The sequence below is a fragment of the Melospiza melodia genome, chromosome 2 (assembly GCF_035770615.1).
Source record: "Melospiza melodia melodia isolate bMelMel2 chromosome 2, bMelMel2.pri, whole genome shotgun sequence".
NCBI classification, from domain to species: domain Eukaryota; kingdom Metazoa; phylum Chordata; class Aves; order Passeriformes; family Passerellidae; genus Melospiza; species Melospiza melodia.
The window spans coordinates 109,526,763-109,548,125 of record NC_086195.1 but is presented as its reverse complement, the minus strand read 5'-3'; the positions used below and the strand labels follow the sequence as shown (position 1 = coordinate 109,548,125).

The 21,363-nt window shown below is 35.9% G+C and overlaps 1 protein-coding gene across 11 annotated transcripts in view; it reads right to left on the bottom strand.

Moving 5' to 3' along the window:
* Positions 1 to 21,363, bottom strand: part of GPC5 (glypican 5) — a 596,960-nt gene that overhangs the window by 252,480 nt on the left and 323,117 nt on the right. Inside the window, exon 8 of one of the 11 annotated variants that reach the window (XM_063149524.1) lies at positions 14,748 to 14,927. The exons of the other annotated variants lie outside the window; for them this stretch is intronic. Coding sequence (XP_063005594.1) covers positions 14,773 to 14,927 — 155 coding nt within the window. The 3' untranslated portion in view covers positions 14,748 to 14,772. Of the gene's footprint in view, positions 1 to 14,747; positions 14,928 to 21,363 lie in introns of those variants that run through there. 11 annotated transcript variants of the gene reach the window in all.

Here is a 21,363-nt window from a genome sequence, read left to right as displayed (position 1 = left end):
AGGATGACATGGAACTACATATTTTACTTGAGTCTCATTTGTCACTCATAGCTTGGTCTTTGACAAAGGTATTGCTACTTAACTTTATTTTTAAATCTGAAAAAAAATGATTATTTATATTCCCTGAACATATTAAAATTTTCAGCTCATAAAATAAACCCTTTTACAGAATGGTTTGGATTTCTTCATTGTGTGTTTTTACTTGGATTTTTTGGTTCTTTCTGTTTTTAGGATGGAGAGAGAGAGACAGGAGGATACAAAACTATGGCCTGCCTATGAAATGGCAAAAAGCAGGAACTGAGAAATTATATTGTGATTTATTTCATTAAAAGAAAATATAACTTCTCATTGTACACTGAAAATGAGACATTTGAGACACTGCAAAAATGAATTTGCTTAATACATTCCAGCAATTGAGAAATAGCAAATGCAATACTTGATACCCCATCCACTGTAAATATTATCCTTTTATCTTATCTGCTTCAGCTGTACATTTTCTTACCAAAATGTTGCAGTATTCAAAAACTATTCAAAATGTTTTCTGTGAGAGTTTTAGGAGAGCAAATGAATCGTAGTAAGTGTGCATCAAAAGGACTCAGGAGATCTTTGAAACTACAAATAATCAACAAAACTCTGTCATTCTGAGTTCATTCATATAATTAAAAGACAGAGAAAGACACACCTTGCAACTTTAGATATCTGCCAATGGCAAGAATCTAAGGGTCTTAAAGTTCTAAATTGTATTTTAACACACTAATATGTCAGTAATAAAATTAAAATCCTGGCAAGGAGAAGGATGAGTAAAAGCAAAAGATATCTTTGGAGAAATTATGCAAATTTGTGGAGAAACATCAATTTTAAATCTTGAGAGAAGAGTGGCTAAGCGGATTTGATTATATCTAATACTTTTCTTTATTTCTATGTTTCTGTGTATATTTATATACACAGAAACATACTTTTACTATAAAGTTACTATACTTTTCTACATTTTTATGTTTCTGTGTATACTTATACTTTTCTTCATTTCTATGTTTCTGTGTTACTATGTTATCCATAGTCTTCTAAATATGTTCACAACTTTGTGTCAGCAAATCTGCAGTGACTTTTAGTGTTTAAAAACATGTCCATGTCCAAAGCGTACTTTATCAAGGTTAACCATTAGAGCTTTAAATCCCATCATATCAACCATTTTAAAAAGGGAATTATTATTATTATTATTAGTAGTAGTAGTAGTAGTAGTTGTAGTAGTAGTAGTAGTAGTAGTAGTAGTAGTAAGGGAGAGATAGAGATGTAATGCTTTACAGAAGGAATAGTGGTTTTTCAGAATTAGTACTATTGCTTTGCCTTATTGATCCTCACAGAGCTGCTAAAGCTTCATCCGATATGGCAGAAAAACTGTACTGTATACCGTAACACAGATGAGAACTCAATATAAACAAAGTAAATAATTACCTTAAAAGGAGTTAAATATAGCCTGAAATGCACAGTGAGTCCAAGGAGTGGATGTGGAGTCAGTAGAAGGCTTCCATTGTCCAGAATAGAAGATAAAGGATCTGATCCTATTTTGTACTCTCCTAAACTCTCTGTTAGAGACCTCTTCTGTTGAAAAGAGCACAATTTGCCAAAGCAAAATGCCCAGTAACTCTCTGTTGTGAGCACTTGCACCAGGGATTTTCTTTCAAAGTCATGCACCTCTGTCCTCCTATTAATATGAAAGTTTAGTGAGTCTGTGGCTTTTATTTAAACATTTGCTACCACAGACCTGTGCCTGCTGCAGGACTTCCTATCAATTCCAAGGTGTTTTTCCCACAGCTGTAAGTCCCATATTCTCTAAGGAGGACACTGATTTCTATTGGGATGTCATATCACCACAGTCATTGTGTTCTCAACAAGATTTACATTGCACTGTCCCCAAAGAAATATGGGGCTTCACAATTAAAAACTGGCTTCTTTCAGTTTATTTATTAATTGTATAAGAGCAAAGAATATTGCAAGCACCTCACAAATATTGAAGAGGGGACACTGTTTAGAGTAATTCTCATTTTCAGGCTATTTAATAGGTTTGGATTTGAATTACTGCATTAAACTCAGTGTAAAAAAAATCACCAAAAAGAAAGGTCATGAGACTCACTTTCGCTATGAAAAAAGCCAAAAAAAAAAAAAAAAGGTTGCAAAATACAAAGTTAAAAAGGACACTAACAGGATAAAAGTCATATTTTTTTAGTGGATGTCATTTCCTTAGCTACTAATTACATTAGATTTATAAGACTGAGAGAGGAAAAGGTAATTTAATTTTCAGCATTTGTGTTGTATATTGCCAAAGGTCAGTCTCTTCACAGCACAGTATCTACCTGCATCTGATAGTATGTAAATCAATTCACAAACAATTCCAGAAAAAGAAAATAACATTAAAAAATAATCTAATGACACAGTTTATAAGGGATAGGAGAGATGCAGCTTTGTAAAGTATTGAGCCTTGGAGTGATACAAAACAACCATACTGAGTACAGGGCACATCTCCATAAGGAACCAGCAGGGCTTTGTGTTTGGTATTAACCAAATAAGGGAAATTGCCAAATTTTTCATCTCAGCAGAGTTTCTGCAGCAAAAGAACTACTCCAGCAAAAGAACTCTTCCATTTTCTCGGCAGCTGGAGGTCTTCAGACAGTTTAGAAATCCTAGATTAATGATCACTACTTCACCCTAAATTATCTTCTCTGATTACAACAAATGCATTTGGGGCTGAAAGAAATCTTATTGCTGTCTGACTACTTATCATTATTAGTGCTACAGTTTGTAGATGATAGTAACTAAATGCAAATAAAATAGTTCACTTGCTGTTCAGTGCTTAAATAGTAACCTTGAAAAGAGCCAACAAAATCTATTACAGCAACCCTCTGATCTGTACTGTGCCTCAGATCATTGTTCAGAAGTGTCAGGGCACTCTCACATTAAATATTCCCTTCTCTACTGAAGAGGCACAGCAGTCAATACAAGTAGTAGGAAAGATGACAGCACAACAAAACATTTATGAGAGCTCTTGGCATCAGGTGCACTTGGGTACAAAGTGGAAAGAATGAACATAGAGAGACCAATGCTGCTGGAGGGCAGCAAGGGTACGTAAGCAAGGCACAAGCACGTTAAAGTGGTTCACAATATCACTGCAAAGCATAGCTGGATCAAGACAGAATGAGAGGCACCAGGACAGTACTAATCCTAAAAGAGAAGAAGATAATGCACTGCACTAAAGAGACAAACTAAAAGTCTGGTGCTCCATATTGTTTCTTCAAGTTTCTACAGAGCTCTACTGCTTCTAAGAGTAATGGCATCAACTATAGGCTGCTACTGGAAAGAATGGATATTTCAATCCACTTGAAAAGACACTTATATCAGAATAATAGAATATCCTGAGCTGGAAAGGACTCAAAAGGGTCACTGAAGTCCAGCTCCCGGCCCAGAGCAGAACAGCCCCAAGAATCACACCAAGTGCTTGAGAGCATTGTTCAAATTCTTCTTGAGCTCTGTCAGGCTGGTGCTGTGAGCACTGCCCTGGGGAGCTGTTCCAGTGCCCAAACACCCTCTGGGTGGAGAACATTTCCTGATATCCAACCTAAACCTCTCCTGACACAACTTCAGGCCATTCCCTCAGTCCTGTCACTGGTCACCAGAGAGAAAACACCAGTGCCTATGTCAGCACCTCACTTTAAAACAGAATGCTTGAGCAAAGTGCCAAGACTCAGACTTAGAAAAATATTTGGTTTATGAAAAAGTGAGTAGCACCCATTCAGAAAGAGACAATGTAGCAAACCTTTGCAAATGTAATAAAAATAAAGCTTCTGTCCAAAAGACCCATTCTGATTCTAAACAGGGTCCAGTTGCTGGTTACAGATCAAAGGCTAAAGAAATCTGACTAAAATTTAAATGATAGGAAGTTTTTTAGTCTCCTGATCTCATAGCATTGCCTGACATTTTGCTCTTAAATAGATAATTTAATAGGAAAGCAATTTTAAAAAGAAAAAAATTACAGATTGCTGCTTTGCAAAACTTAATGCAAACATTTTAGAGACACCAAATTCATCATGTCTATGTAAGTAGAAAAAAGATTTCACCAGAGGGCTAAGGTTAGTATTCAACAAAAACTTAGTTAAAAAACACATGACAGTAAATTAAATACTATGGAAAAATAAACACATTTTAAGACTTCATTTCTTTCATAGTTAATTAATTCATGTTATTCATAGAAGACATGTTTCTTTCCACAGCCTCTATTGGGCATCCTGACTCTTAAGACAAGACAGCTGTTTTCTTTGAGGAACCGTTTTAGACAGTTAAATCTGCAGATTATTGAATGGTCAAATCTGTAGGAGTCCCTTAGAGGTTGTAAAACATTCTTCTACATTTGTAATATTAATACCTAGTTTATCCTTGAAAAGCAGCAAAACCCATTTCCTGCTTAAGTTAGAAACCTTTTTTGTAATCAATTATGTGAGTACTTTAAGTTCTGAGCAAGGAGTGGCATTGCCCAGGATAAAAAATGGAACATAGGGGATTAGATTTATTTGGTTCTTGTAATAATTGTTCTTACTGGAACAGACAGAAAACATACATGTTTATACTGTGAGACTAGAAATTAAAAATTATACCAAAAGTTTGAAGAAAATTGTCCTGGGGTGACGTTATGATGCTTGTATCCCCATTCATCTGTTCTGTGCCTTTAAGACCGGCTCTGAAGAGTGGAAGTTTTGTTTGCGTTTCTCTTATCAGGGACACAGAGACGGGCAGTACATAGGGCTGTTTTTCACTTCTTGCTTCAGCTTGCTGCTTTGCTTGCTCCCTTTTCTGCTCTTGCTTCTGCTCTGCTTTGGCCTCTGCTTATTAGCTAGTTTAGCTAAACAGTCCACATTCCTTCCTGGACTGTTTCTCCTCTCCTGTTCCTGTGACCATCTCGAACCTGCTCCGGACTGGGACCCGGGAACACCGAGGGTTTGCACTGTTCGGCTGGGGCAGCTGCCCCAGCGCCGGAGGGACTGCGAACAGAGCAACCACCCCCGAAAGAGACTTTCTGATTTTGTCATCTTTCTCAGACCGGTGTCATCGGGCATTGTTCATTTTGTGTGCTGAGGGGTGCTGTGCCTGAAATAAACAGGTTCTTTCCACCTCTCTCCAAGGAATTTTTTCCTGAACTGGTTGGGAGGAGGGGCCGTGTGGGTTTTGCTTTCTGGAGGGGCCCTCCTTTGCAGATTCTTTAACAAATTTGCCCTAAACCAGGACAAAAATTATATGGAGCCATTATTATACAACATTAAACAGTCTTGAGATATTAATAATTTTCCATCTGTTTACTTATGTTCTTAGAATTTCCCTCATGAATGTACTTGAGATTTAGCTCTCCAGTGTTGCTAAGAAAATTTACATAAACACTGAGTTCTCAAAGGACTTCTAAGATGTTACTAATGAAAACTTGGCCAATATCCCCACTATCAGAGTTTGATAAAGTAAATACAAACATAATTATTTTTTAAAAAAAGGAAGACTAAAATCTTATATGCATAATTATGTAATGCGCAGCATGCAAGTTATTATGGTCAGTATTTTTTAAATATACAAATTTCCTTTGGTGGAAAAGCATAGGTCATTACTATCTGTCATTACTGAACCAGTAGACTGCTTTAGAAAAGTAAGTTTCCACCAGCATCAAATTCTTTGACAAAAAAACAGTGCCAAACCAGCCAAAAACAATAGGCAAAAAGCAGTCATATGTTCTGTTATGTATTGCTAGCCTCATCACATATTTGGAAGTTCAAATCTCCCAATTCTTTTTTAAAAATGCATTTCTATTTGTTTATCAGTTGAACTCAGCCCTTTTGCAAGTTAAGGTTTTCTTATTACTTTTGGTTCATCAGAAATTCAAATATAATATTTCCATTTTTTTCCATTTTTTAATATACAGTACACGTAAACGTTTTTAGAAAAAATTTTTATTCCTTTTTTGAAAATTAAATCATATTTAGGCACATAATTATTTCTGAGGATGTAGTCTATAAGAATCCCAGCTTCCATGAAGAAAACCAAAACCTTGGGCATTTAGAAATCAAGATGACTGTCTAAAATGCCTGATATTTTTTGAAAATCAGGTTTATAAGTTGTAACAGAAATATATTTACACATCCTTCAATTTTCTGAGTGATCTAGAGTCTCTGTCTTGTCATCATAAAAATATAGCTACCTATGGGGAAAAATTAATCTATGTTTTATTAATGCCATAGTTTTTGATCAAGAAAACTTTATTTTTAATTATCCAATTTTCCTGATAAAATAAAAGTGAATCTAGAGTAGTCTAGATTTAGGAAATGACCTTTAAATTGAGACAAATCCCATTTTATATCACTTACAATCATTGTTTGAATAAGAAAAGAATTTTTAAAAAATCTGTATTTCTCCCATATTTTGTTTTATACTTGAACTGAAAGTTAGTTATATATAAGCTGGCTAATAATAAAATTTGGACTCTGCATCTCACTAATATATCTGAGAAAAGGATTAATAAAAATGCTGATGGGTGTAAAAAAATCAATTTTGTCTGAGCATGAAAACGTAGGACACATTTATAGTATGATGCATTGCAATTTTGGACATTATTTTTACAACACAGGGAAAAGATCTTTATATTTTAGGAATTCATGAGGGCATAATAGCTTACAGTGGTTACACAGAGTTAAATTCTAGTGTGATATAACACATGGCTTATTTATTTAGTAAGCTAAATAAAAACTGCAAGAAAATTATCTTTTCCCTATAGCCAAACAGACTAACATTAGGTATGAGCTTAAGTCACTCTTTAATAACTCTTTCATAGTTCATTATTAAAACAAATTTTAAAAAGCGATAATGTGTTGTGGTCATGCAAAACACGTCAGACTTTCTCTTGTGGGACAAATCACATGCAAGTTACACTGAAGAATAAAAAAAAATAATGGAAATGTCATTGGAATGGATTTCAGATGTTCTGTGGCATTTACAACTGGTGTGTATAGGTGTAATTACCTGACAGGTTATATGTGGTGGGCTGACCCCAGCAGCAGCCAAACCCCTCCCAAGACTCTCACTCGCTCTCCCACAGGACAGAGACGGAATAGAAGGAAAGCAAGGAGGCTCAGGGTTCAAGCAATTACAATATGTGAAACTGGTTTCTTTAAAGATGTCTATACAAGTCTATATGACTATCTAGTCAGAAAACTGAGGTTTTCTGATTTCGACTTCTAGGCAACCCACTCATTATCAGCAGAAATGACAGCAATTAAAAACTGGGAAAGCACCACCAAGACTATTATACCACAGTGACAAATACTGAACTACTCAAGAGTCAGAAAACTGTTCTAGGAAGGATTTGTTTTTATTTAATTCAGAAATATTTCTTTCACATGAAAAGTAGATTTCCAAATATATTTACATTATTTTGGTTTCTTTGCAAGTTAATAGCACTTAAAACCCTGTGTAAATATAATAAAAAATGTAACCAGTTTGTTGAAAGACAAGGATTTAGAAAAGAATCCTGACAGAGATTAAGCAGCAAATAGAAAATTCTCTGTAATAGAATCTGAGACAATTATAGCACCAATGATTGAATAACCCATTCATTTTCCCTTTTAAAGGATCAAAAGAAAGAAAAGAATTTTACAAGCTGAAAATTTTTAGATATTAAATGTAGCACATTAAATTAAGATCTTCCCTCTCAGCCTGCAAAATGCTTTATAGCAAATGCTCCATCTCATTCATATTTAAATTATATGAGTTCATAGGAACCTTAGAAAAAGTCTGAATTAATTTAGTCTTTTTAATGTTTGCAAAATGCAGGTTATATCAAGGTCCTCAAGTCTACTAAATCTACAGATAAGCATGGATCCAAGTGACAAGAAAAGTATCTACAGGAAACTTTGCAACTGAAAATACAAAATTCCTTCACTGACTGCAAGTTGACGTATATTTCTGAGTATGCTATTACACAGTTTTCCTTTCGGATTAGCACCTGTAGCTAATAGACATTATGCTAAACTCATGGCAAAATGGAAACAAATACAAAAAAATACCATTTCTTAAATAAACTTAGATAATTTTTATCTTAATCTGTCTTTAGATTTTAAAATAAATCATTGAGTTATAAACTCTTGAACAAAAAGAAGAGTATTGTTTGTCACACTGAATTTCTATAATGTAATTGCCAGCACCTAAAAACAGAAGAAAAAACCTACTAATTAAAAGAAAAAAATATCCCCCATTTATGGATTTTTGTTTCTGATAGACAAAAACAAAATATATTTAAATTTATATTTATTTGTAGATTTTAATGCATTTATTTGTATCTTTTATAACAAGATAATTTAATGATTATTTGATTTTTATTTTTATTCTGATGCAGTTCTTATGTTCAATTAAAAATTGAGAAAATTAATAAAGATTAAATATGTACTACTCCTCAAGTATTGTATAATAGGACTATAAAGTTTGGTTACAATTTTGAAAATTAAAGATGTTTCATTTCAAATAATACATTTCATATCCATATAAATATAAATACATCCTTTCAGAATATCCAGGCTAATATGGATAAATGTGTCATTCTAAAAAAATTATTTTCATAATCCTTGATACAGTTCTTAACATATGTGCTTTTCTCTCTCAAATTTGATACTTTAGAGAGAAGCATATTAGTAGCACTGAGTTAATTACACTGTTACACTGAGATTTAATTCAGGAGTTCAAAAACTTCATTTGTTTGAAGACCTTTCTCTGGGATATGGATGGGTTAAAAAAGTTCTGTAAGGATAGGTCCATGTTGGAATACATAAAAACTCAGTTACTTACATTTTGGAGATTTCTGTTTCCCTCAAACTTATCTGTCTGATACTCTTTAGTTTGGTGATGGACAAGATGATTTTACCATGAAAAATATATGCATTCAATTAGACAATTTTTAAATATTCAAGGTATTAATCATAAATTCTGGTATAGGGAAAAAGGCTTATTTACACTCAGTATTTATTACCACATACATTTTGTGGAGAGTCTTCCTATATTTTATTGATACAGCATATAGGCAGGTACAACAATGCTCTATGTTAACTTTCCAGAAATTACAGAAGTAAAATACGGTTACTGAAGTTCACCATATGTGCCTTTAAGATTTTTAAAAATAGGTAACATTTATCTAATCACATACATTTGAAGACAAGGGTGTTTTTTTAGCAGTGATTCTATTCCTCTAGATGTTAGTTTTGATTAATTACTAAAGGCTTACTTCCTTCCTGTGATTCTCCAAACTGACACACTTTAGCGAAATAAAAATGTCAGAATGCCAAAAGCACAACAGTCACCACGACCCCAAGATAAAACAAATGGAAATAGATTCAGAAGTCTTTCTATTGGGTTTAAGAATAAGGGCTATTTTTTAAGAGTAATCTGGAATTTATTTTAAGAGTAATCTGGAATCTACAAAAAAGGAAGATATAGGAGTAAAATTCTGGAAAACCGACAGCTATTCATTAAGGATAAGGCAAAGTAAGACAAGCAATGGAAAATTTTGAAGCATTTGGTGATTTATAGAAGTTTAAAGTAGGAAATGTGATTTAATACTAATGGAGTACAGGGTTGCCACTGTTTTACTGTAGTTGAAATAATCTAAAGGGGTAAAAGAGAAGTACATTATTTAATTTCTATTTTGGATATATTCATGTGTGCATGCAAATTAGTCTCTAAAGAACCAATATCGATACTGGAAATACGGCTGGGATGGTGAGATCCATAAAGAGATTTACCAAAGAAAAAGCCTGTATTCTGACTGGAATGTTTTTCACAACACTAAAGCACTCGTACAAGTGAGTTGTTGCACATTCTGTGTTACATAAATGGACAGAAAAAGCCCAAACAAATAAAACAGTAAATAAAACAGGAAAGGCTTAGAGGCCAGAAAATGAAAAGTTATTGTTTTCTCTAGAAAAAGCAAGGATTCCTCCTAAAAGGTCAGAATTTCTCTTCCTTGGAACCATTCCTTATTGGTAGTAGATCCACCTGGAAGATTTCTTCTTAACTTATAAAAGATGATGTGCCAGAGGAAGGATGTTTCTGAAATTAGTCTAAGTTCAAAACAATTTATACTGCCTTGTACCTGGGAAGGGCTTACAGCCTACTCTAAAAAATACCTGCTAAGACTCAGATGTAAAGTGATAATATGTCAAGCTCCAAACTCAATTATGGCTTATAAATGTCACTGAAAGAAAAGATGTATGCTGATTTAGTTTAAAAAAAATCTACCGCTTAGTAATTTGACATCTTCTGTTTCTACATTTTCCTTTGTAAACATTTTATTTCAATTATTCACCAAGGAAAGATCAGCTATTAATTCTGTAGGGAATGAATGCTAACACTTTGGAAGGGAAGATCTGAAAATCTCTATAGATCTTGTCAGAAAAGATAAAAATAAATGTAAAATATATTATTCCAGACTGTGTCTTTAATGGTGTATGTTAGACAAAGTCATACCACACTGCATTTGAGGGATTTGGTTGCATTTGGTATTAGATAGGAAACTCAATGGCAGGAACATTCATTTCTCTGAAATAACTTAGTGTGGCCATAGTACTTCCTCATATCCATTTTCCCTATTCTTGTTTCTAATGACCTCGTCTAAATGTAGTTTTTTCTCTAATCACTTTTCTGCTATGCAGGAGTTTAAAAGTGTATTGGTATCTTCTCTTTTGATGTTAAACTGAACTTTACAGGGTAATGTGAAGAGATCATGAAGACAGCAGGCTTAGTATCCTTCAAACTTTTTTTATTTCAAGCCCTGCACACATATATCGTGTATAAGTATAATTTTACTTTCAACCGAGAAAACTGCACTACACACAATACCATTGAAAAGTTCTCTTTAATGATAACACAAAACAAAGTTACAAACCTTGCATTCATTCCTATCACTCTTTAAGCTTTCAAATTAAAAAATAAAAAAATAAAAAAATTGCATATATCTACACAGTAAAGAGCTGTGGAAAATAACCTAGGATCAATATATTCACTTAGAGAGTAAATAAAATTTTTTGCAGGTATGTGGTCTAACCCTGACCAGCAGACACAGCCCCACCCAGATCCTAGCTCACCCCTCCCCAGTGGGAGAATGGAGCCATAAGAAGGGTAAAAGTGAGAAAACTCGTGGATTAAGATAAAGACATTTTAATAAAAGGAGTGAAAGCCATGCACAATGCAAAGCAGAACAAAGAACTCTTTCATCACTTCCCATGGGCAGGCAGGTGTTCAGCCATCTCCAGGAAAGCAGATTCCATGCAGCAGTGTGAAGACAAACACCATCACTCTGAAAGTCCCCCCCACTTCCTGCTTCTTTCCCCCTCCCTCCCCTTTCCCCATGCTCAGCATGGCACCAGAAGGGTGTGGGATATTTGGTCACCTGGTCACAGCTGCTCCAGCTGTGGCTCCTCAGCCCCCAGGGAGATTGGACACTGTGAAAAGCAGGAAGGGCCTTGACACTTGATAGCTAATACATTGCTGTGTTATTAATCTAGGTTTGGTCACAAATCCAAAACACAGCACCTTATAAAGGACTATGAAGAAAATTGATTCTATCCCAGTCCAAAACAGCACAACAGATAACTTGTTTAATTCTGTGCAGGGGACAGCTGTTAGAAGAAAATACACAGTTCTAGCCTGGCCCCTCAGTAGCATCAGTCTTACTGACATCCTTAGCCAAGCTGGATAAAGGGCATCCGAAGCACAGCTCCTCACATTTCAGATGTGAGACACAATTCTTTGACCTTGGTTTGCAGAGAATTAAAAATTCTGGTGTACACACATAGTTTATCCATGGGGAGAGAAAGGAAAAACAAACATGATCTGACAGACTATGCCATGTTACTTAAGATTATTGTTGGCCCTCTGATGACAACCATGATACAGGAACCTGAGTAGAAGCTGAAAGCACAATAAGCATTCCTTTCAATCAGCTAGTAAAAGAGAATTATCTATTATTGATTTTTTTCATCATTTTTCTCTTATGTAATTACATCAGACAACAGATGGCCTCGGTTGTTTCACATCATTTTAAAATACAGAAAAGGCCACTCTTGTTTTCAGTCTTTGACTGCCTTCTCTTAAAAAATACATTCCTGTTCAGTGTGGATCTAATTCATATAAAAAAGGCATTGTCTTACTTTTATTATAAGGCATCATGCTGTGTGTTTAACTAAGCTGTACAAAGCAAAAAGAATGTACCTTGTTAGCCAATGTATGCTATTGCATATAAGCTGCAAAACCACTACTATAAATAGGACATTAATTTCAAGGTAAAGAACAAAATAATTCCAATACAGTTGATTCAATTAAATCTTTAGTAGCTTATTGATTTTTCTTTTTTTTTTACTGGTCCTCATAATTAAAGAATAAGAGTCTGGCAGTTGAAATTCATTTTGTGGAGGAATCAATATTTGATATTAAATGTGTTAAAAAAATAATTTGATTGCTTTTTGCAAAGGAAAGGGTACTCAGACCAAACAAGCCGACAATTTTCATTCTACAAACTGTATGGCTCACCTAAATACCCTATGTGTAAAAGAAAAATACAAGATCTGATAGCTTTTACAAACCAGTCTCCAGCCTCTGAATACTTTTTCATTCTTCATTGCCTCAGAAAAGTATGAAAACAGGAGCAGAAATCCATTAGCTGTTTCTTCAGTTCTTAACCTACTTGGCAGAAAACTATTTTTTTTATTTATACAGGTTAAGAGGAGCAACAGAGCAGATATCTGTGCTCTGTATTCACTGAATTGAACAATATGATCAATATAACAGCTTTTTAGATCAATATTTACTGAAGCTGGAGATGGCTTAGGCATGGGGGGGTTTGCCCACATATGAATGCATGGTAACACCACAGTATGTAATATCCCCTTCCTCCTTTCTTGTCCTTACCTTTACTGATTGTAAAGGTAAACTTGAGAATAGGAATAGATAAAGCAAAGGCCATGGCCAGGGCTGTATTTCTCTCTGCTCCCAAAGTCTTTGAATGGATAAAGCCAGCTGAAGTTATGTCAGCTGTCTCAAATGATCAGTTTCTGGATATTTGCTGCCCTTGTAAAAGGCAGAGCTTCATGAGTCATGGGGTCACAGGAAGATGGCCTTTAATATATTTTTAGCATTGCTTATTGTTGTGAAAGAAATTTGAAAATTTTAAATTATTATGACAATAAAAGTAGAATAAAAGGAAACAAAATGCATTAAAATACTCAAGAGGAAATTCAAACCTATTTAAAATCCAATTTTTGAGATGTCAATTTTTGCAATGTATATTCAGTGAGACCTTGTTAAAGCAGCATGAGGGATTACATGACAGCACAGAGATTATGCCCAGTCTAAAGGAGAGTTAGTAGTTGGCTTCAGATACATGGGTGAAATGGAAATTTTCTGTGCCAGGAACGGCCAGAGAAGATAGGAAAGCAAACAATATGGTGAGGAAAATACCACTAATATACTTCAGAAAAAAAAGAACCAAAGGAAAGAGCACCTTCAAGACACATGTTCTGAATTATGCACAAAACAAACAAAACTGCTATTTGCTTCTTACTGTATGCAGGAAAATAATGAGATGTACTTCCATAAATTAAAAACAAAAGAGGTTTTGTCAGTATCAGTTCCTATTCCTTGCTAAAGTGTACACAAACCTGAAGAAAGACTCACTAAATACTTAGATCACAGAAGAAATGAATTGCAGATAATATAAGGAAAATTAACATGTTAATGACTGAAAGTTTCCTGTGATCAAAGATTCATAATTCATGCAAGAAGGGATAATTAGAAAAAATATTTTTCTTTAATCTTTTAATATGAGAACAGCCATTCTCAAGATTGACTATTACATAACCTAATTGGTAGTATGCTAAATATAATATTCATTCAAATAATTGATATTTACAATTTTAAATATTGACTTAATTACTGGATTAAAAAACTATATACAGTCTAAGAATGCATTTACAGGATTTCTTTCAATGCAAAATAAAAATCTAAAGGAAAAGGCATTCTTGGCAAATATTGAATTTTTTAAAAACAAACAGCCAAAAAAAAAGAAGAGAAAGATCATAGTCTGAAAAAGCAACATCCTTCAACACATGATGCCATGAGATATTGCCTCACACAACCTTAATAAAATACACTATATTACCATACTTCAGTCCTGTATGTAAGCTACTGGTTCGGCTTATTATCAAAATCACACTACAAAATTTAACTAAAAGTACATTCATGTTCTGTTACTTTCTGCTTTGTATTTCTGTTATATTTTAATAAAATATTAGTATGTGTTGAATTTTCACCACCGGGGTTCGGTAGCAGGGGGCCTGCAGGGGTGGTTACTGCAAGAAGCTGCCAGAAGCTTTCCCCACTGTCTGACAGGGATAAGGTGAGCTGGTTCCAAAGCAGCCAAGGCAGAGCCCATCAGTGACAGGGCTAGCGCCTCTGGGATAATGTAATTTAAAAAGGGTGAGAAAACCCCACTGCAATAGCACACAGAGAGAAGAGGGAGAATATCTGAGCGAAACAGCCCTGCAGACACCAAGGTCAGGGCAGAAGGGTGGGCAGGAGGCTCCCCTGCTGCACCCCACAGTGCAGACCCCGCGAGCCAGGCTGTGCCCCTGCAGCCTCTGGAGTCCATGGTGGAACAGCAGATAGCCACTGGCAGCACGTGGAATGCCCCATGGAAGAGATGGGTACCTAAAGGAGGTGACGGTCCTGCCAGGACCTGTGGCCCCATGGAGAAAGGAGCCCCTGTTGGAGAAGGTTTAGTGGCAGGACTTGTGATCCTCTGGGGGATCCATGCTGGAGCAGTCTGTTCCTGAAGGAATATGCTCCATGGAAGAGATCCATGCCTGGAAGGGCGCAGAGAAACTCTGTGAGGAGTGGCAGAGACACATGAGGAATCTCCATTCCTGGCCCCCCTGCATGCTTGGGAGAGGTAGAGAAAATAAGGAATGAAGCTGAGCCCAGGCATAAGGGAGGGGGAGGGCCGGTGGTGTTTTAAAGGTTGGGTTCATTTCTTATGACCCTACTCTGATTCCACTGGTATTAAATTTTAATAGTATCTCCAAGTCAAGTCCATTTTGTCCCTGATGGTAATCAGTGAGCGACCTGTCCCTGTCCTTATCTCACCCTACAAGACTTTCCCTTTATTTTCTCTCTCATATTCTGATGAGGAGAGAAATAATAGAATGACTTTGGTGGGCACATGGCATCCAGGCAGAGTCAATTCATTACATAGTGAAATTTAGATTATTTCATAAAAAGAAATATTCAGAAGTGGTCCATCAAAATCTTTCATTTTAATTACTTTAAACATTTTGTAATAATATTTACCACTGATATTTTCCAAAAAAGAGATGTGGGCACAGCTGTGACTAAATGCTTCATCACAAATTATTTTGGATCCATCATACTTTTCTAAAGATAAAGACGAATTCAATGCATCAAAACAGGAATAAGCAGTTTGTTGCTGCAACACTGATGTGCACACTGACATAATATTCACTGTCTATATCACTGGCCTACCTATGAGTCATCAAAATAATTCTCTATTGCATACTAAACACCTCAGCCACACTGTGCTTTGTCTCTCATCTTATATTTGGTGCCTCTGAATAATGCATGTGAACCACAGTAAACGTGAAACCCAGGGACTGTGGTAGAGATTGAGTTAGTTTTTGCTAAAATCAAAATTAGGTTTTATGTGGGTTCTATTTAATTCCAAATATACCTTTATTCACAGTTATTTTTAGCTGTATTTAGGGTAGAATAAATTCTATTTCCCAGATAAAATTGTTGTAATTGCTGGTGAAAATACCATACATTTGTAACAGATGGGATACACATTTTATGTACTTTACCTTCTTTGCCAAAAATGTACTCTGTTGATGCATTTAACATGCACTTTCACCTTTTAATTATACAGCTCTAAGTTAAAAATATAAGTACTCAACTTTAGGGTGTATTTTAGTATTCACAAAACAAAAAGATGCAAAGATGAGTTGCTATGGAGAAGTAATGAAGAAAGTTTTACAGCAATGCCAAATAAAACAAATGTCTCAAAGTGTAATTACTATATAACATTTTATTGGTGGATCCAGTAAGAACACTTATGTTCAGTGCCTAGGACTGACTATTTGCTATTATTACACCAATTTCATAAGCTGTATTCAAGTCATATGATTGTTTCAGCAAAAACTTTTGATGGCTTTTTAATCAAAAATGGCAATAAGCAGGTATGTGAGTTGTTGTTTTTCCTCAGAGTAATCGACTCTTCAATAATCTGCCACTTGACTAAATATCCTTTCCCATTCCTCCCTACATACTTCTTCAGAAATTGGAAAGAAAGGACAGAATGATCAGCCAGTGTTTCATGAAGACAGGTGAGAAAGCATTAACTTCATTGTAAAACACATCCCCAATTTCCTCACCACCTGGTGGAGCTCAATGTGCCTTTCAAAGCCACAGCACAGAGACCAGGCTTTTAGTCTGTATGGAAACTTAAGAATTCTGATAACAAAAATTCCGGTAACAAATTCTGTTTTTTCACTAAAGAGATGATTACTAACAGAGGAGCTACTGAACAGGCTGAATAGATGTGTTGGATGTGAAAACAAACCACTTTTGACCAGTAGACAAAAGGAAGGCATTAAACATGGGTGTTTGGGACTTTAGAAAAGCTTTTGATACTATCACAGCATTTTAATGAATAAAATGTCCAGCATACAGCTAGACATGAACACACAACATGATGGGTGAACAACTTGCTGAAGGATCAGGTTCGAAGACTTATAGTAAATGAGGTAACACCTCTCTGGTGGCCAGTCACTAGTATTGAAAAATCCTAAATTCTGAATGAGAGACCTGCTTGATCTCAAGACGTGAGGTCTTTATATATTAACTGAAAAAAGAGAATATTGATAATACATGGCATAAAATTTGCATTGTGCAGCGCTTGTGAGTAATTTTTCCACCTTTTGTGGCAGAAAAACCTGCATAATTTAAATTGCACAGCAGCATTCTGATTGTCCATTTGATGACACTCACATTTGACAGTGGATTGCAGTGTCCCACTGGACAACTTAAGTGCACACACACTTTGCTTGCTTTCTTATGTAGGCACCCTGAGGACAAACAATTAATTAATAGAGAGCTTGTTCAAAGGAAGTGCTTTTAAAGTGCTTCTTCCTATTGTAATTTTTTATAGATTATCAATTTGAACCTTTTTTGACCATCATACCATTGCACAGTAACCTTCCTTCCTCTTCTCCTCTGTCACCAGCAAGTAGCACAGCTTTCAAAAGGTAAAATGTTTAAATTGCTCCAAAAAGATAAATAAATCAAAATAAAATAAAGCATCCTTTTAGGTAGACCTTTTGGAGAAATATTTTCTGGCTGCCCTGTTTCTTTATCACCTCGGGGAAAACCTAGTTTCTAAAGCTAGTGATGGACTGCCCACTATGAGAATTTTTAAAGTATAGAAAAAAAGGAAAAAAAAAGAGAACCATGACACTGAAGTAGATAGATGATCTCAAACCTCTCTGCGATTAACCGGATACAGAAGAAAATGAAAGAGTAACCTAAGAACACTATTTTTTCAAAGTGATTTATATGTTATATTAAACAGCAGGAAAATCCTCTCTAGAAAAATCCTTTGGAGAAAGAACATGTACTCCTATTAGTGTTTGGTACACTGCTGCAACACATAAATATTCAAGGCAGCAAATACAGGACTAGGATTGCAGTTTATGAAATTATGCCATAAAATAACTATTTCCTTTAATTCCCAATATGTAGTTGGTTTTATTTATTTTTTTTAAAATAAACAAATATTGCAGAATCTCATTCTCTCACCAGATTAAGATGCTGTACTTTTAGGATACTCACAGTAATACCTTCTCAGGTGCAATCAATCAGATGCTGTATCTGATAATATTCATGTTCTTCTCCCCTGTCATCAGCCTTTACTGTTTGTAAGCGAGTGCTACAGTGGCATCTTCTGGCATACAGAAGAATTAATTGCCTTCTTGCTGAGAAAGAACACTGCTATTTAAAAAGGTAAGTTAAGAAACAAGACTGAAGAACTGAAATAAAAAGCACCTGCTGTTCTTCAATTATTCTGTTTAGAGCAATTGAAATAGTAATGAATGGTGAGAAATTAAAATCCACTTCCTTGCTAAGTGGCCGTTTGGACACAGAGTTTATGTGTGAGTCAACTGCTCCTAAGGCTATTAGTATCCTACATAATGACTTATAATTATGTCAGTTGACATAAAATGACAAATGGCAGTTAATTAGAAAAAAGGAAGGAGCAATAAAAAAGGAAGAAAAAAAGCAATAGATAGCACTAACTAGAAGAGAAATAAAATCTGATGGTGCTCTTTTTGAATCCATAGCTAAACACTTTCTTTTACATTTTACGACTTACATTTCTTAGAAATTGCTACACAGTAAAATAAATTAATGTTTATGGATTTGGGGATGATGAGAGTTGTTAATGAACTGAATATTACATTTGAAACTTTACTAGAAAACTACTTTATAACTTCATAAAAATGTTACTGAGCTCACAGCTTTTAATCAGAATCTCTTTAATTATATATTATATTTTCCTTTTCTGTGATACATTCTATGTCATTATGCATCACATGTCTTGCTAAGTGCATTCAAATAAGAAGTGAATCTTGAGAAGCAGAAGCAGCAACTTCCTCAGTCTACTCATAAGAGCCTGAAGGTCACACAGGTTCTGAACACAGGCTGTGACAAGTTGCATTTTTTCTACTATCTGTTGAACTTTTCCCTTTTTTGTGGAAGTTGTTAACACCAGTATCAGGTTATCAATCACAGGGCCACTTTTCACAATGGAAAGCTACTGGGATTTTCGTAGTTAGTGACAGATTCAGGATTAGGTCCTTTGAGACAATCAAAATACTTGGTACAGGAGCATGAGCAGCAGAAGTCCTGAGTGTGCATAAGCAGATCTACAAGCAAATACTCAATAACTTAAAAAAATAACAGATCTTGCCCTCGACAGGCCAAACCACTGCATGTGTGTGCAGCTCTCAGCTGAGTCCACAGGACTGGCCAGAGATCTCACGGCTCATGACCACGGCCAGTGATTAACCTCAGCCAGTCCCCTGGGCCCTACTTCTAAAGGTCATTCCCTCTTGGTAAATACAGGGCTCCCCTGTGTTATCTGACACACCAGTGCCCAACATGCAGTTGCACTGGGTGTGCGTGTAGGGGGATAAAATCTAAGTAAATAAAGGCAGTATAGAAAGTAATCTTACCCCCTAAAGAGTTGCAGCTGGGTTAATTATTAAAGATTAAGAGCAGGCCTGAACTTTAACAGGCCACAGCTGTAGCAGATAATGAGAAGAGTGCTATAAAAGAGTGGATTGGTTGGTTGATGGGAATTAGAGTCAGTTGGCTACTGAGAGGGCAAGGAGGAGTCAGTGCTAGAGGAGTTGCCTATGAGAAACATCAAGGAGGGACAAAACTCTAGCAATATGGAGCCTTTGTAATGTAATGACAATAGAACTCTTGCAATATAATGGCAACACGTGTGTGCCCTACTGAGGGCTGTAGGGCTCATATCTGTGAGGAGAGACTGGCATGCCTCATGCCTGACACAGGCATTTGCAGCAGGATTCTGCAGATCCATCCAGGGCACAGCTCAGCCCCACCAGTCAGGACTGTGGTGCCCCAGGGACAATGTATTTTAAAAAGGGCAAAATTCTGCTTATCACTGAGAAGGAGGAGAGAAACTGAGAGAAACAACTTTCTGAACACCAAGGTAAGAGAAGAAGGAGAGGGAACAGGTGCTCCAGGCACCACAGCAGAGACTCCCCTGCAGCACCTAGAGAGGAGCTGGTTACCACACTGCAGCCTGAGGAGGGCTTTGTGTTGAAGCAGGTGGATGTGACCTGAAGGAAGCTGAAGCTTTTCGACAGGACCCACAGCTGCACAGTGTTGTCATCTTATTGCAAAGCTCCCATACCTTCTCAGTGATGTCTCATGGGCAGCGCCTCGCAGCACTAACTTCTCCACAGCCCAGCCAAAAAACTCCATATTGCTTCTCAACCAGCTAACCCACTCTTTTTTAACACTCATCCTCACTGGACACAGCTGTGGCCTGTTAAGAGCAGGCCTGTTCTTAATATTTGGTAATTAGTACAGCTTTAATTCCTCAGGGGTGAGATTACCTTCTGCACTATCTTTATGTTCTTACATTCTATCCCCCCACAGCACAGGAAAGAAAATGTGAGGAGAAAAGGCAGCAGAAAGGAGCTGTTATGAACAGGCTGCAATCAATCCCTTTTCCTGGTCACCCCTGCAACACCCAGTGTCCGAAGGAGGCAAAGGAGCTGGGAATGAAGAAGTAACATAGATTGAAAAGAAGTGGGTGATGGGGGTGAAGCTGTTTGGTTTTTACCATCTGACTCTATTTTAATTGGCAAGAAATTAATTTTCTTCAATTTGAGTCTTTTTATTTTTGGGATGTTAATTGGTAAGTAATCTTTCTGATTTTATCTTGACACAAGAAAGCTTTTGTCTTATCACACTATATTTTTATCATTTGTTGAGGACAGGGAGTTAGAGAACAGCTGAGTAGCTATCTGGCAATCAACCAAATCAACCCTGCACATCTATATTAATATATAGCACAAGCACATTAAGTTTGCATCAAAGTTTTGGTCTGTATTAAAGAGCATCATTTGTGGTTCAGCTGTAGTGCCTAGAAGAGTTACAGCTCCAAAGGATGGGCAAGGTGGGCAGCGCAGACCACATTCACAGATAAATTGATTTGCAAATGATAATCTATACTCTTAGTTTGCCTGTATTTGAAGTGTGTCTGGGTATCTTATGTGTCTAAGTCTTGGAACTACCAGAGAGAAGCAAATTGTAACCTGGAAACAAACTTATTCAAGTTCCTTATTATCATTCAGTTCATTTAAATGAGTAGGCATTTTCAGTTGTTGAAAACAAAATCCTTGATGTGCACTTTTAATTAGCAAACCCTTAACAAACAATAAATGTTTTAATAAATCTCAAGGTCCTCTGCAAGTCATTACATATGATCAATATTTCTGTCCATAGCTAGTTTTTGATGAAAAATTTTATTAGGAAATACCTAATAGTTCCTTCCTTTTTTTTTTTGGCCAATGACTGTGTTTATATATGTAAGGCAACAACACAATATGTAATAAATCATTATTTTGTAGCTATTTAGTTCGTATGTAGCTACTTCCTTTTAGAACAACTCCCACATTCTGGTTTTGCTCC